Source organism: Leptonotus elevatus, chromosome 15 (assembly GCF_054856555.1).
Source record: "Leptonotus elevatus isolate MCC_2025b chromosome 15, RoL_Lele_1.0, whole genome shotgun sequence".
In the NCBI taxonomy this organism is placed as follows: Eukaryota; Metazoa; Chordata; class Actinopteri; order Syngnathiformes; family Syngnathidae; genus Leptonotus; species Leptonotus elevatus.
The window spans coordinates 15,693,193-15,710,555 of record NC_141253.1 but is presented as its reverse complement, the minus strand read 5'-3'; the positions used below and the strand labels follow the sequence as shown (position 1 = coordinate 15,710,555).

General features: G+C 36.9%; 2 protein-coding genes across 10 annotated transcripts in view; both read right to left on the bottom strand.

Annotated features, from left to right (window-relative positions):
* tjp2a (tight junction protein 2a (zona occludens 2)) overlaps nt 1-2,383 on the bottom strand; it is a 60,385-nt gene extending 58,002 nt beyond the window's left edge. Inside the window, exon 1 of one of the 2 annotated variants that reach the window (XM_086095872.1) lies at nt 2,234-2,383. The gene's annotated coding sequence lies outside the window, so the exon portion shown is untranslated. The remainder of the gene's footprint in view (nt 1-2,233) is intronic. The other variant, XM_086095874.1, reaches the window with a different exon arrangement.
* Nucleotides 2,384-3,889: 1,506 nt separating this feature from the next.
* Nucleotides 3,890-17,058, bottom strand: pip5k1ba (phosphatidylinositol-4-phosphate 5-kinase, type I, beta a). Of its 8 annotated transcripts, XM_086097147.1 has the most exons (16): nt 16,773-17,058; nt 14,255-14,405; nt 13,982-14,175; nt 13,095-13,225; nt 12,468-12,585; nt 11,753-11,905; nt 10,088-10,384; nt 8,189-8,370; nt 7,541-7,621; nt 7,403-7,451; nt 7,054-7,138; nt 6,842-6,964; nt 6,569-6,653; nt 6,292-6,388; nt 4,851-4,948; nt 3,890-4,545 (listed from the first exon to the last, which is right to left on the bottom strand). In XM_086097147.1, exons 3-15 carry the CDS (start codon nt 14,051-14,053, stop codon nt 4,880-4,882), a joined length of 1,542 nt encoding a protein of 513 aa, XP_085953273.1. In that variant the 5' UTR covers nt 14,054-14,175; nt 14,255-14,405; nt 16,773-17,058; the 3' UTR covers nt 3,890-4,545; nt 4,851-4,879. The 8 variants fall into 8 exon arrangements, 7 of the variants coding, with proteins under 7 accessions (XP_085953273.1, XP_085953272.1, XP_085953274.1 ...); XR_015097283.1 differs by having other exon boundaries at nt 4,851-6,388; XM_086097146.1 differs by having other exon boundaries at nt 3,890-4,948.
* Between the last annotated feature and the right edge of the window lie 305 nt (nt 17,059-17,363).

Genomic DNA, 17,363 nt, shown 5'->3' with positions numbered 1-17,363 from the left:
CCTGTTTCGGCCATATTCTTTCGGCTTTAATTTTATTTCTGCGCAATGCCGAAAAATGGCTATTTTCGCCTTTTTCGGTCGTAAATTTTTGGTGGCCGGTGCATCACTACTAAAAACAGCACTTTTTAGTCTCAGCAGTGCACATCAGTCGGGATGCGCCTAAGCCAGTCCTTCTCAAATGCGGGTGGGGGTGCATGTGACCTCAGGGAACATGTTTTTTCCACCTGTACTAGAATGAAATGTAATTGCACATCCACTACAGTAGGTGGTGGCAGTGGCCCTATCATTGTCAAAGCTGGAGCAAGGAGTATTAACTCCTCTGCAGATGTGTACTTAAAACCATTTTATAGACAAATGATAATTGTTATAGTCACGGCAGAGGATTGGGCGGTTTGGCGTGGCACGTGGCAGAAGAAAATATCAAATATATTTGTAATCAAGTAAAAAAGCTTTTTTTTCACCCCCATTATCCTTCCTGACATTTGTCAGCTTTTGTAAATGGCTAGAAAGCCCACATTGCTTAGATTTTGTACTATACGTGAGGTACAGTGGCAACTGTCAGCACACAGATTTCGACTAAAGTTTTTCTGTCCGAGTTTGAAACGTTCTTCTGTGTAACGGTCTTTAAATGCACCCCATGTCTCACGAGGAACACAAGTGGCATCAAGGTTTACTTATGATCCACAATTCATAGATGAACTACAAAGGTTGTATTACAAACGATAAGAAAAATATCCAATTAAATACAATAGCCTGTTTAAATGGCACGAATAATTCAAGAGTGATAAGCCCGCTTTAGCTTTCACACAATTAAAATGCTTCTGGAATAGCAGCTCACTCCCATCATGGTAACTAGAGATGTCCTGATCCCGATCATGTCATTTTCAGCTAATCAGAACGGGTGTGGGGGGGTAGGGGGGGTGTATGCAGTATACGTTTTAAACTACGCAACATCGCAACACAACCAGACGGAAGTAAACATAGCAAGTGGGGAGACATTCTGGTAGTTGCCATGGAAATATTTGAATGTAGAAAGAGGTGATAGTGCAATAGCGACTTGCAATGTGTGAATATTGAGCATTTGGTGTGGTGGAAAGGACAAAGCTGCACACCCCCCCAAAATAAATAAATACATTTGAAAAGTTTTAACTTGGTTTAAACCACTGCTCCATTAAACAAATAAAATGGTCATGTTTGGATATTTTTTGTAAAAAATAAATGAATAAATAAATAAATAACAAATGAAGGTAATTTGGGATGCACTTTCTTCCTCTGCCCATTACATTGCAGAGGTATCAGATCAGGACTCTGGAGATCCTCAAAATCATGTGATTGGGACATCTCTCATGCTAGCTTCTCTCTAGCTTTGAGGCTAATGTGGGGTAAAGTAAATGATGATTTAGCCAAAACAAGACAGGCTGTCAACTATTCAAGGCCATTAAGTTAAGTTTTATTTCCACTCGTCCTCACACATATTTAGACAGTGAGAGATGTTTAAATTGTGTAGGGGTCAGTGTTATGAAGGCTTTGTCATTGTAATTTGCATCCAAAGTTTCTCAATACTCTGTCAACTTTGCAGCCCACATCTTAGCACATAAGGAGATTGGAAAATGTCTGAATATGTTTAATGAACATATAATGTATCTTTGAAAGAAAAGAAGGATACAAGTGTACCATATTTTAGTACGTAGGCCAATGGGCCTAATGTAGTGGCTGTAATGGTACTCGAGAAGCTGCTGGCAAATCATAATCCTACATGCTACTGTAGTAACCGGCCTGATATTATGGAGTAACCTTGTGATAGTGATAACCACTATAGGAACTAAAGGGAAGAGAGAGAACTATAATCAATCATGCCATGAGATATATAAAATTATCTCTACATGGGTTAGAACATGTAAACAATGTCATTTAGACAGTAGTTTCACGTTCAACTGATGGCTCCTATAGTCAAAAGAAAACACGCAGAGCCCCCCCCCCCCCCCCCCCCCAAACACAGCAGACTCGTGTGACATTTGCGTAACAAGAATAATAAGAACCTATCTAATCCAATCTAAAAAGAGATACACGTTATGGAGGGAGAAGTGATGTCTTAGTATTGCAAGGAATAAAGAGTTACCCAAATAAACTTTTAAACCTTAACTAATCGAAACTATGCGTGAGGAGCGGCTCAATGTCCAAACATGTCTGCAAAGATCCACACATACAAGTATCGACACAAAAGGGTACATACCTGGTAAAATGTCGTCACTTTCCCTTTTTCTGTGTCTCCAGAAGAGATTAATCCAAAAATACGGAGGCTTGTAACAGATACAGCTGCAAATATGAGGGTCAACGGGACGTTTACTGTGTTGCTTAAATTCACCAGGTTCACATATGCGCTATTTCCTGTTTCTCGCAGGTATGTGGGCGTGGCTCAGTAGCAGGCAGGTGGTTGTTTGCACAAAAGTTTCAGTTGGGCGCAGAGGTGACGTCATCGACCGAGTCATTCATCCTGTCTCAAGAATAAACTGCAGGGGGCGGGCGGGTCACGAACGGTTTCAGCGCAAATCTGTAACTAATACGTTTTTTGTTGTTATTTATTTTATTTATTTATTTTACAACTGATCCAAAAGTTCGAAGCGTTTGAGTATGGCTAACCTCTTCTGTCTGATGTTGAGTGCGGTCGTGGTTTTGTTTTGTTTTTCTTTCTTCTTTTGTTTTTTCAAACAAAATTTAGCCTTTGTAATCGGCGAGGAACTTCCTTCTGGTTTCAACCACAATTCAATATGGTTTCAGGAAACTATGTTCTATTTATGTCTTTGCGTATATAAGGCAATTGTTTGAAATATAAATTAACATATAATGCATGTACATTTAAATACTGAGAGCAAAATATTAGAAAATTCATTACATGCAATGTAAATAATTGGTGTTTGTCTCATATATAAAACAAAACAAACAAGCAAACAAAATCTACGAAACAAAAAAAAGTGTTTGAATTAAAAAAATAAAATGGTTCCCCACCACATTCTCATTTCGGCTGTGGTAACACTGTTATTCGTTAATAGTGGTACTGGTCCATAACTTTTACTTTGACACAAAAATCCTCAGTACCTACCTCGTACTCTGTGTGACTGAGAGTATGTCAGGGGTCAGCAACGTGATATAGCAGATCGCCCCGAAGGATCACATAAATAGGCCGCGGACTTGTTCTAAAATACCTCACTAGTGAAGGAGCATTGTGATTTTCTAGGAATGTTAGTAAAAGGGAACATTTGAAAATGTAGCTAATGGAAGAGATTGATAGAAATAAATAGTTTCATATAGTTTCACATATTCCTAGTTATTGTGAAAAATCATTAACATTACTGTATTATTATTATTATTATTATTATTATTATTATTATTTTAGCCGTAAATTGAGCAAATGTGTTAATGATAAGTCTGTAGTGTATTGGTAGCCCTTCACACTAATCAGTAGCCAGGGAAGTAGCTCTCAGAATTCAAAAAGGTTGGCGACCCCGGGACTGTTTTATTGTACCGGTATGTTATTGGTGCGCCACTGCGCCCCCTTGTGTTTGAATGAACATGGACCAATGTTGCTTATCACTGTGGTTGTACAATAGTTTGCAATGGTAACGATTCAGAACACTAAGGTGTCAAATAAATTGATAATTTATAGATTGATATTATATACTTTCTAACGTTATTAAGCCTTACAGCACTGCAAAGAACAACTACAACAATAAGCCTATTATTAAAGGAATATAAAAATCACAATTATGCTACTCACCTCTGCAGATGGTTGGTACTTATATATAAAGTGGTGAATTTGGGTGTTTCAATAGAAATAAAGAAATTAAGACTCATGTAGTTTGATAAAATAATAAAACCAACATTACAAACATTCATATTTCAAGAATTTTATTATTTGATGTCTACATAAGATCCAGGACACCACATGTTATGTCATATATGTCGCTAAAGAGTCACTATAAGGACTGATATATAATTGTACATATATTACATTATGTGATACGTCACAGAAAGAAATCCATAAGTATTTATATTATACAGTCATACACCTCCAAATCACATTTGATTTTAAAACATTTTAAGGCAGATGGAAAAAGAGGTGACATGAAAGCAAGAGATTTCAATATTGCCACAAACTGTTCAGTTTAGATACAATGTAATTGTAAGCAAACATCATTAAGATAGTTGGAAAATAAATTACATGTGCATGTGAAAATGTTTGCCCAGGGATCCAGCCACTGAGAGAATGTGAACATGTACACATAAAACAAAAGCAAATATTGATTTAACAGCATGAGTGATGTAGCAAAACCAAGCTACTATATTTGTCTGTGTGATTTGGTGTGAAGTCCTTCAGAATGTTCTTTCTAGTTGGACTTGAAGGAAATGAAAAGTCTTGAGCATGTAAATGCGTGTAGTTCACATCATATGCATGCTATTGTGAGGTCTTATATAATGGCATCGTGCGCGTGAGGTCATTCTCTTCTAAAGGCTTCCTGGAGCGCATCTACCATCTTTGTCTCTTCACTGCAAAACAAGACAACCCACAAACAGTCTTGTTGACAAAAACATCATTTATTTTTAGTTAACAAAAAAACATCCTTAAATCTATGCATATTACATATTTAATAAAATTACCTACACATCTCGGGCCGATGAGCATTAAAGTAATTTCTAAGAGAATGCTGAAGTTGGGTTTTTTTTGTGCTTGAAATTGTTAAAAACAAAGAAGTCAAACAGACGATGAACCCACGCCAAACGAGACACAGGTGAAGATTAAAAAAAATAAAGCACACAAGTAACTATTCACCCCCAGAGCTTTGTTACCTCACCTGAACCCAAATTTTCTCTTCTACTCCATCTAACGGTTCCAATCATCTGTGTCCATGTTTGTGGGTATGCCATGTGTTTTAAGTACATGTGTAATGCCCTGTGGGGGAAGCAAAAATGAAAGCGTGCAACCAATTTAATGCCTGTCCCTGCAGTTTTGTCTGGACCCTTCTGATCTTATTCAGTGAGTCTGTCAATCTTTGTTCATATTTAGTTAGGTCAGATGTGAATAAAAAGGAACCTGAGATCTGACACTTTTATAAAACAATACATTCATCTACGGATGTAAACTGTAAAATCCTAGCTCTAAATAGTACACATAACATGTCCTTTAATATACCACCCTAATTGTTTATGTAAATATAGAGTACATTATACGTACATACCCTTTAGTAATAATCACTTAAGTTGTCACTACGTACAGCAGAATGCAGGTCAATTTTATTTGATGGGTTTGTATTCATTTTGCTTTCTTTGAATGAAAAGGCTTTCCTTACCACCATAAACGGTTCTAAGCATAGTTAATTTCCTTTGAATGTCACCATTTTCTGTCAATCACGTTTGAGAGATTACCCCAACGTCTTCAGGCTTTCACATTGCCTAATAATTACTTAAAGAGGCCTGACAAACAGCTTCATATAAGCCTGAATAAGGATTTAGTGGTTATGTAAGAGAAGTAGTGTAGAAAAACTCCACTCCACTGGAGTTGAGCTGACACATGATAAAATCGTTCCAGCCTCAGAGTCAAACTGTCAAGATTAAGAGGGTGGAAAAACACCTAAAGAGGGAAGTCCCCCCAAAAAAAATTTATGCTTGGAGGAAGGAAAGTGAATGTTCAGTCTTAAAATTGTGATATAGTACCCTATAAAGTTCGGCATCTGAAATATAAGCATGCTTGTAAAATAGCACGGTCACACATCGACAGAGATCCTGTCTGAAACCAATAAAACGATAAATAAACTAGTGCAGTAAAACAGCATTCCCCATGTTTTTATTTTTCTTTAAAAAAAAAGAAGAAGTAGATTTTCACTGAACCCATATTCCTATCATCCCAATATCAAGGTATGACATGAATATTAAGATCAGAAATTTTGTTCATATGGTTTAGCACAACATTTTCTGTTGGTTAGGTTTAACATGATGAATACGTGTTTGTGTTTCACAAATAGAGTATACTGTAAGATTAATAAAAATGTACATCAATGTAAATACTCCCCACCACCACCTAAAGAGTGAGGTCTGGCAACAACTGGTCTGACCTTGTTGTACAATATGTCTCTACAGTAACAAGAAATCTCATTTATACGACTTCCCTTGCAAAAGGTTGTCATAAGAATTTGGGCTGTTGTCAACTGAAATAAGGAGTAAAGAGAATTGCAATGCCTAAGGAATCTATGTGAAAAAGTCAAGTATGCAGTTACTGTAATTGCAAGTATTTCATACCAAGTAGACATCCAGTTCAGAGTCTGACTGGCTTCTGCTGAGGGTTGGCAGAGGGTCATCCAGCGCAAGTGTTGCACTGGAGGCGCGTCTGTGCCCACTGCAGCGTAAATAAATACAGGTCAAAACAAGAGCAACTGTGATCATTCTAAAAAGTAAAATGGAATTGCAGCACTTGAAGGTATTTAGGAGGTTCAAACTGTGCAGCATGTAGTATTTTTTGTTGAGCAATGTTCTTTGTGTATTTTTTTTTTCACGACAAAGGGTGCCATTTATATACCTGTTATCGAGGTGCTCTTCTTCAGTGGATTTGAAAGTTACAGTCGATTTTGGTAGAAGGTCCGTTTGCTTGGTTGAAATGCAAACTGTTGAAAGAAGCCAACATATCCATAAATAAAAGCTGAGACATTTTACAATGAATCATGGATGCTTTTTGTTTTGCTTTTGTTTTTTTAACATTGGCAGAAAAATGTCGATGAAGAACAACAGAGAATAAGCAAGTTGGTTAGTGCTAAACCATTTTTCCAGTATGAAATACATAAATTATTTTTACCATCGAGGTTGTCCATGCTTTGTGCTTTCTTCTTCTCACACTCCTGTTTTGGAGGAGAAAGTACCTCCTGCGAGGCTGACTTAACTACAGTCTTCTTCCTCTTGGAGGATGCTTTTCTCAAAGCTGTAAAACACAACAGTGCAAGTGTTTAAGAAAAGACAATTATTTATCAAGGCTTAGTGACATGCAGCACGGCAGCAAAAATAACTCACGATGGATGCGTTTGAATACGACTGAGCCCATAAAGTTAAGAAATCTGTCAGCATAGAAATTGGGCCTGTGAACTGACACTGTGTCCTGAAACGAAAAGAAAAATAGGTTTTAGTACTGACTCGTGTCACGGGACTGGAATTTGTAGATAAGTATTTATTTATTTGATTATATTTTCATTATTATTATTATTTTTAGCTACTTGACTCAGGGTTATGCACAATAATTCCATATTAGTTTGTACACATGGCAATAAAACTCTATTCTATTCTATTCTATTCTAAAACACAGACAAAAAACTGTCAGTCGCTCTTGACACGCAAAAGATAGGAAATATGTAATTGCACATACCCCGTCATGTAAAAGTGATTTCCAGGAATGTTCCACCTTCTTAATGAACCTGACAACGAAAACGGAGATGTACTCCATAATCCACATAAAAATAGCAAACATTATATTGACAGTGTATTCATGAGAGGCATTGTAAACCTGTAGGACTGAAGGATGTCAATAATTCCTAAAAAGATGAGCAGGTTTTCGTCTCTATGCTTGGCCGGAATTCCACCAAAACTGAAATTGAGAACGTTTGAAAAAATAATCCACATAATTTTCCCAAGGATGCATACAGTGGAACATCGATATAAAGGGGAAGTCAAACGCCCAAAATGTTCTTGACAATAATATGCTCTATGCAGCCCCGCTAGTCTAAGTATGGTATTTTGGTTAATATTGCGTTAGTGGAAATTGAGTTAAGCAGCAAAATCCAGCAGTTTTTATCAATATCAGAAGGCGGCCATTTTGCCACTTGCTGTTGAGTGAAAATGACATCACAGTTTCTCAGGTCTAAGGTAACAACCAATCACAGCGCTGCTTCAGAAAACAGGTGATTGGTCGTTGTCTGAGCCCTGAGTAACTGTGATGTCATCTTCAGTCGACAGCAAGTGTCAAAATGGATTTTGCTGCATAACTCATATTCCATAAATGTAATATTAATCAGAATGTCGTGTTTAGACTAGTGGGGGCACATATAACATATTATTGTCAAGAAATGCTTAAGGTTGACTTCCCCGTATCTGTATCTACCCTGTGTTCCATGTGTTGTGTTTCTACAAACTGAATGACAAAACGTTTCCTCACGTGTCGTCATCGGCCACTGGTTCTGGGTCCTTCACAGTCCCCCGGATGGATTCGAGGGCAGTGGAGTAGAGAACTCTCTGCTTCTTGCTGTCACGTCTGCTCTCTCTGCTCAACGCCTTGCGATTTAAAACGTGGATTCCCAGCAGCAGGCTGTAGTCCATGATCTTGAAGCTCTCTAGAACCTACAAAGAGGAAGAGGTTTATCAGCTGAATGCTGTATGTCAGGCCTGGATAACCCACATGCGACTTTTGTCCGGTTTCATGCAGCTGTCGTGTTGGTGTACCAAATTTGCTCTCAAAATGGGAGGGGGAAATCCAAAACAAAAATATAAACATTTAGCTTTATACGATATGTTAGGCATCATTAGAGCATTTCATAACTTCAAATCTTCAGTCCATGCAATCAACTAGGAATTTCCAAAGAGGATTTGACTTTTCAAGCCAACAAGTTTTTGTTGGAGGACTGTCTCTTTCAAGCACAAGTTGCTCATTTTGAAAGGTTAGGCAGGAAAGTAGACGTAGTTCCCAAAATTTATGAAGTCATCGTATCATCTTGCTTGGAACATTGCACTGGCTAAAAAGCTATATAATGAAGGGGAGTTCATCAAAACATGCAAAAGAGGAACGGGGATGAGGGGCGGTTTATGTGTGCCAACGTGTATGATGTGGGTCTATACAGTAACACAGTAAAAATTGTGGCCCTTAGCCTCTGACTACTGTTGGCCACCCCTGCTGTATTTTCTTTATTTTCAACAGATTTTGAAGCAGCGCAGTGAGTTTGTGGTTTGTTCATCTGCCTCACAGTTCTAAGAAAAATTCTGGCTCCGAATTTCCTTTCTTCAGGTACTCTATCTTTTTCCTACAGTCCAAAAACATGCATGCTAGATTTATTGATGACCCTAAATTGTCCATTGCTGTGCGTGTTTGGCTGGCAACTATAGTTCAAGGTATGCCCTGCCACTAGTCCAAGGTCAGCCGGGATAGATTTCAACTCATTGTCGTTCCTAGTGATGTGCTCTTATACCGATTCTGATAATAAGGTGACCTTATTTTTTTTACAGTCCTTCAAGAAATGTGAGTAAGAGTACAACGCATGAGTGGCAGACCTTAAAACAAATCCCTACTGTTCCTCTGCGATGCAAGATCAGGTCCAAATTAAGAGGACTTATTATGCAACTACATAACAAAGTACAGTTTTGTACACTAAGTCTCATCATAATGTCACAAAGAAATATTGTGTTTGAAAACAAAGACTTCCTTGAGCTGAGAACTGTTACCTAATAGAATGAGATCAGAGGAGCCAATTTGTGCTTCAAAGTCCAGCCTGGTCATATGACTAATATGCTTGGTTCTACTACCATGTCTTAATATTCTTGGGCCAACATGCAATCTTGAGCTTTATGCAGCCTTTTTGTCTCCTTGTGTGACTTTTGTGACTGTCATATGAGATTGTTAAACTACAGACATTTTGGCAAGGGAGCTTTCATCAATTTGCTGCATCCTGTGCGTCCTTAAAAGAAAAAAACAACAACGTGTATTAACAGCCTGAAGTATGGCTAAATTACAAGTACCACATCTAGATGAGGCACACTTGTCAAAAGACCTGTTATTCAACTAATATTGAATTAATCTTGTACGTAAACACATTTGGCCTTAGATATTATTAAACGTGCCGTTATCAGTGGAAAACACCAACCCAGGCGCAACAAAACAATTACAACTCATTTATGTTCTTCATTTAATGTGATCCAATTTTAAGTATTATTAAAGATGTAGCTTTGGATAACTGTTTCTTTCCAGTTTCCACACATGGATAAGATGCCGTATTAACCTGCAATTATTTTAGGTAAAAAAAAAAAAAAAGGAAATGGGAAAAAAAAATGCTTAATGTTACCACACCCGGCAGTCTCTCTGCAGAGTCTTCATCAGGGCGCTATAGGTCTCCGCATCAAAGCACAAGCCTTCATGCATATCTTGGAAATCCAAGTCTTTGAATGTAGGTGAAGACTTAGCGCCTTCTTTGCGCGAAGCACGACGTTTGTAGGAGGAGCCCTTCAGGTCATACTTGTAGTGCATCTTGATGGCACGTGGCAGGACGTTGTTCATCACCACCACACGGACAGTGACACCAACACACTGGATGCAGTAAAGGCCATAAAACTTGGGTAGCAAAGTCCTCGGGTTTTGGTTCAGGTTCTACAGAAGTGAAAGCAAACATTTCACTAACTCATTCACTGCCATTGACGGTTATAGACATCAAAAAAGCATTTGAACTATTTCTATTAGTTAAAAAAAAATTATACTTTTGTTAAAAAGAGTATGAAAACCTAGATTTTTTACTTTATTGTACATTTAGAACAGATATAAAATGTGTGATTAATCGTGAGTTAACTATTGAAGTCATACGATTAATTACGAGTAAAAATTTTAATCACCTGACGCTCCTAATTTTTAATAATCCTCTCCGTCAGGCAATTACAATTTTTTATTTTATTTAATCGCATGACTTCACTAGTTAATTCACAATTAATCACACATTTTATATCTGTTCTAAATTTACATTTTCATACTCTTGTTAACAAAAGTGGAAAAAAACCCGTTAAACTAATAGAAATAGTTCAAATGAATTTTTGACGTTTATAGCTTTCAATGGCAGTGAATGAGTTAATAATTAAGGATGTAACCAAAGACATGATGGGTTTGGCCAAAACATGATGATAAGATGCAGGTTATGTGTTAAACTTAACAATACTTAACAACTGACCACCAAACTAACTAATCACTGTTGACACAGTACAAGTAGAATTAAATACATTAAAAAGATGGTTTGACATTAATAAGCTATCCTTAAATATGAGTAAAAAATTTTTTTTTTTTTTGGCTATCGACAGACCAATAATATAGTACAAATTATGATCAATAACATCAAGAAAGAGTACCGGTATATGAAAATATTTTTTTAGGTGTTATTATTGATGATAAGTTGTGCTGGAAGCCACATGTAAACTATATTAAAACAAAAGTATCCAAAGCCACTGGAGTACAGTTAGTAAAAGACATCTTCAATCAATTTTTTTTTACATTTGTTGTACAGTTGCTTCCTAGTCCCATACATGAGTTATTGTGTGGCGGTCTGATGGCATACATACAAATCAATAACAAATGTGGTTTCTATTTACGGAAGCGAGCAATCAGAATAATAAATCGTGCTGATTGCCATGCACCTTCCAATAATAAATATTTTTTCCAAATCACATATATGGTACTCAAATTTAATGATCTGGTGGATTTTAAAATAGCCCAGTTTATGTTTGAAGTAAATAATAATATGCTCCCTTACTGTGTTCAGAGGCTTTTCCCAAAACAGAGTTATGAATTATGAACTGAGAGGAACATTCATGTTTAGAAAACTAAAACTTCATTTTCTGTTTTGACTGCTGATTGTTTTTGACCTCATAAACTACAGATAAATTAAATATCTAATCTAGGTGTAGTCCAGCTGTGGCATTTCTTTCCTTATAATAAAAACAAACATTAAAAGACAGTTGATGTAAATGTATTCACCATGTAGTAGCCAGGAAGCAGCTTTTGCAAAAACTCTGCCTCTTTCGGTTGCACAGTCTTGATTATGAACTCATCATCACTGGTAAGGTAGAACCAGGAACTGCTGGCACCAGGGTTGGACAGCTCGATCAGAGGCTCATTACAGATGGAGTACTGAAAATGACAAGGATACAGTAGCCTTATCTCAACACACTGTCATGTTTAAATAATGATTATCTGGGCATGGCATTATTTAGCACAGAGGTCACCAAAGTTTTTGAAACTGAGAGCTACTTCTTGGGTACCTATTAATGCGATAGGCTACCAGTTTGATAACACTTCTGAAATAATACATTTCTGAAATCAAAATGATATTAATTTACTGTATATGAATCCACTGTTAATAATTAGGAAACATACAGCAAATATCAATATGTAACATTCTCTGCCAGTGTTTATGTTTTCAGATGGTTACTTCTACATTATAACATTAATAGAAAATCACAATGTCCCATCACTGATGAGCTATTTTTAGAACGGTTTCACAGGCTACTCGGGGTCCTTGAGGTCCACTGCAGGCAACTCAACCTTTTTTAGGGGCTCTAAATCACCACACCCCAAAAAACAACACCGGTTATGTTTGACCACTTTGGACTATCTTGTATGCACAGTGTTTAGAAAGATTCCTCTTTGGATTAGGGTAATGAAATTAATACAGTTGAGTAATAAAACTTACAAGGTAGTCGTCTGATTTGATGCCAAAGAGTTCCCGAAAGTAGCGGAATGCCAGTGGTGCATATGTTTTTAGACGGAAGTCGGGATAGTGATGTGCTGGAGTCATGTTGCTGCCTTCACTGGGGAACAAACAAAATGGAATTGTAAATGAGCTGTCTGCTGTGGTTAGCCAGAGCAGTTGGTTTTCTTAAAGATGCATGTTGCATTTGGGTTTTTCAAATGCCATTTTCAAGATGAAAACAAAACACAATCAGATATTGTGATATTAAGGCCTTCACAAAGATAACAATAATTAAGTTTGATTTAGAGGTGTTTCCAATGTTTTTGATATCCTCACATGGCCGCATTAGTGAATAGCTTTCACTATGGTGCAACAAATAAAAAGTTACAAATAAATACTTACTGACAGACTGTAATATAAAACAAAACTAATGATTGTTTCCTGAGGTTATACTTCGAGACATTCAGCCTCAAGGACCATCATTTTATTTTTTTTAAACAATATGTTTTGGATTTACTTTGGATTGTACGGATTGGGTAACCATTGCTGGGTCCACTGAGTGATTCGTTAAAATAAAGACATATTATTTATTCCTCGTCTTATTGCTATAAGTTGAAATAAAAGTACCTTGGCAGGAAGACAGTCTCCACTACAGAGAAATCCTGCATAAGAACATCTCTGTCAAGTTTGGAGCTAAGGTTTCCCACAGCATAACCTATGGCCAGCTGAATGGCTCCTTTCAGGGCAGCTGGTGTTGGCTGAATGGAGAGAGAGAGGGGGGGGGGGGGGGGAGAACAATGCTAGAATGTACACTATGTACTACAGCCTAGCACTAAAGTTGGTGATTCACAGACACAATGACAAAATTGTCAAAATAAACAAAATCACTTTTGTGCTTATTACAATAATGAATTTGAAAGCATTAGATCAAGACAATGATACAACTTGTTTTCGTTTAGCATGTATTTCCTCTATGTTGTGCTTAGGAATACAATTAAAATATTCAAGTGTTATTAAAATGTATATAAGTACCGTCTATAAAAAAGGAGCATACATTTTTCCATTCAACAAATTATGGTGTAGAATCTTTCCGTCTGAAAGGAAAGTCAGTCAATTTGAATGCACTTGTTTTGAACAAAATGCTCTATTTTATTGTAAGATCAAATCAATTTTCATGGATCTGATTGTCAATTTTTTCGTTTTATAGATCCCTGAAAATATCTCAACCATTAAAAATCAAACACGACACACACAATATCCAAAAATTCAAATTGATTTCCATTTCATATATTTTGTACTAAAATGTGTTTTATTCAGGAAATATTTTAAATATATATATTTGTCATTATCATACGCTTTGCTTTGTCCATGATTGAAGAGATACTGCAGATAACTATCCTGTGTTTGTTGGTTTTTAAATTGAGCTTGGCAAGAAGTTAGTTTAATGTACACTTTTTTTCTTTTTTTTTTTTAAATATATCTTTAATCCAGAATAAATGTGATAATGCACTTACCTTTTTGTGATCTTTTGCCGCTTTGGAGGCATGGCTTCCTCTCCCTGAACTGATTATGCTGCTGGTTGACATATTTCAAAGAGACAGAACTTGACAAAGGGGGAAGTAAGGATGAGGTACACCAGGTTCCCCTTTACCGTCAATCACGCCTTGAATGGATATTACCGGAACTGCATTTTGCAAGTAAAGTGCTCCTGTAGAGAGATGAAGAGTCACACAATGTGGAATGGTCTCAGTGCAGTTCTCTTTATGCTCTGTAGAACAGTTCTTTACCCTATACAGCTTACAAAATTGTGCAAAGCTTTCGGTCCAGGCTCTGAGGGTCCGTCAATGCTTGTGTGAGTCTTTAGCTCAAGAATCCGTCGCAAAACTCTTGATCCCAGCTAAGAAGGATTGGCAGAAAAATGTTGCTTACCCAATCCGCCTGTTTTATAAGAAGAAGCAGAATGTTTAGATAACACAATCAGTCATCATTTCACAAGAAGAACATAAAGTGGAAACAACAAACAAATATTCTGATTAAATGTCCTACTAAAGGATAGGTAGTGGCTTCATAAGATTTGATTATGTAGCCTACTCTTGTAGCTTGTAGTTCTTGCGTTGTTTTAACAATTACATTTGAAATCTATATAGACATTATGTCATTATGACATTATGTATCTGTTTTAGATATAGATTAATATGAATGTGGGTTGTTCCATCTTAGACTACGAAGTGACCTAAAGAAAAAAAAGTGTTGAATGGTGTACATTTATGTTGTAAGTGCCTAGATGCAGTATTTGTCATTTGCTAACCAATAAGAATTCAGTACTAAATCATGAGAAAAATTCAGCAATAGGATTTTATATTGAAATTTATATTTATGTGCACCCCGCACTGCCAAACAATTGTGAATCCTGAACAAAAACATAGTTCCTGTATATATGGTTTATTGAATCATAATTTCCCATAAGAATGCTATACAATTCAATATTTTCAAAGACTTCATAGACACAATTTTAATTTTAACCCGACAGCAAGTCAATTAGTGACTATTGGCAAAGAGGATATGGTGGTTGCAGATTAACCCAGATGTTGATAAATTAGTAGCAAGACAGGAAACCTAAAAAAAAAAAAATTGAGAGAGAGAGAGAGAGAGATTTCTCACAAGCAGAAAGTAGCAGCAACCAGAGTCAAAAAATAACTAATAGCTAATGAGAAGTGAACAAAAACAGGAAAGTACAGTAATACAGGGAAAAAAAGACAACTGGAAGGAAAGCTCAAAATGTGATTGGGTGCCACAGGTGGGCATGACCGTTGAAACCAAGTGAAGTTCATGAGACGATAAGCACGTAACTGACAAGATGTGCATGATCACAGGAGGAGCAAAACCACAGTTGCAAAATTAAACAGCCAAAAAATGCTTCAAGAGCAAAGTGCCAAATATATTTCAGTGGAACTGTGAAAATGAGAGTGTATTACTTTTTAAATAACTTGCTATTGTGAGCATGATCAATAACCATTACCATTCAACCACGGACAACAGTAAGAGTTCATCTTCACCACCATCATGACTATCTGTCTGGAGTGAACTAACTGTTATGGGGACTCGTATTTTCAGGATGTGGTATTGTAGTTTGACTTGAGGTAAACAAAACAGTTTCTTGTAGGTCATTCGAGAGGCCTTTGCACATGGGTGGGTCACTTACAGGGTGAATATTGTTTGTACAGATTAGCAGCATACGACAGTGAATTGTCTCAACGCCCTGTGACAATTCGTTTTAGTTTTCTTTTAGCAAACATACGCTGACGAGACATAACAACAAAGGGTACAGTATGTTTAAAACAATAACAAAAAACATGGTGTTAATGGTAAGGGCCTGAGTGTTGATCTGATTAGTGAAAGGAATGTGTGGATATGTGACAAAAATAAGGTTCTTATTGTGACTGATTGCACACATAACATAATAGGCCCTTAGCCTGTTTAATATGAGTTAATCAGATTTGTTTCAAGTTGGTGATTGTTATAAACATTTATTTGAAGCAAATCATTTTAAATTCAACCTATTTGCGCAATATATTTCTATCAAAAGTAATGCCCTGTAATTTGCATAAATTCCATTGGTTATCACCCCACCCTAACCCACAAACTACTATGAAATGACAACATGTTTTATTTGCATAACTTTTTAGATATATCCAACATTTTGCAGTGGTTTTTCTAACATTTTTGGGGGAGGTAGCAGATTGCTGTTCTGGCACAGTGCCACTCATGATGCTGTCATATTAAATACATATAAATAATATATTTTGTATGCTCCATCAGCCTGTACATTTCTACATCATTTGTTCAGGTTTGTCAGTAGCTGAAACTTGTCTGACTTTGGACCCCAACAAAAAAAATAACAAGTTGAAACCATAATCCCTGTACGGAACTTAGGTAAGTAAACGACTCGGGTCTACCATCAGTGACTCATTTTATGATTTCCTGAAATTCTCACGTGAACATTTTTCAAGATAAAAAAAAAAATATATATATATATGTGCAGGTAATGAGATTGTAATGTACAGTGAATGTTGAGTACAAATGTATGTACAGTATTTAATGTACCTGTACATTCAGAATACTGATAACCTGCTTCTTAAGATGTCAGTCAAGGACAGTGGCGTTTATTTCCTCTTGCTACACTACCGTCAAATTATCTTCCGTACGGCTGATAGCCAATGATGATCATTTCTGACAGGAATTCCTCAATCTTAAGTACAAGTTCCTCCTCACATTAAGTAAAAGGTCTGCTGAATGCTGTCTTACCTCAGGAGGCATGCTTTAATGAAGAAAGTCAGAACAGGTCAGACGATGTAAACTCTGTGGCAGGCTGTCTGTGGTGAGAAGCCAAATACAGCAATAACTTCCTCATCACTTCCTTCCCCTCTCTCTCTTTGTCTGTTGTACTTCAGGGGCCAGACTATAGGTGTCGGCCGAAGATTACACAGCCTTCTCTCAAGCTCCGGATCTAGTTTCCATCCATTTTCTGTAGTACTGATCCTATTCAGTGTCTTGTAAAACCCGCAGTGTTACTCCCTGAATCACCGGACTAGCACGCTGGCACAGACAACCATGTACACTCACCTTCCCTCATGCAAGCAATTAGTTTTTAATGATCCTAACAAACATGTTTTTTGGAATGTGGGAGGAATCTGTGAGACAAAAACACTCACAATAAAGTCCAAGTTGACATAGATTCAGACTTGGAAACTTGATGTGAGGCAAACACTGCTCAGCACTTGCTCACTGTTTTATATTTTATTTTCTGCAGGGCATGTCCAAGGGTCGCCAGCTGACTGTGGGTGAGAGGCGAACTCACTCTGGACTGGGCGTGAGCTTATTGCAGGCCACACATAA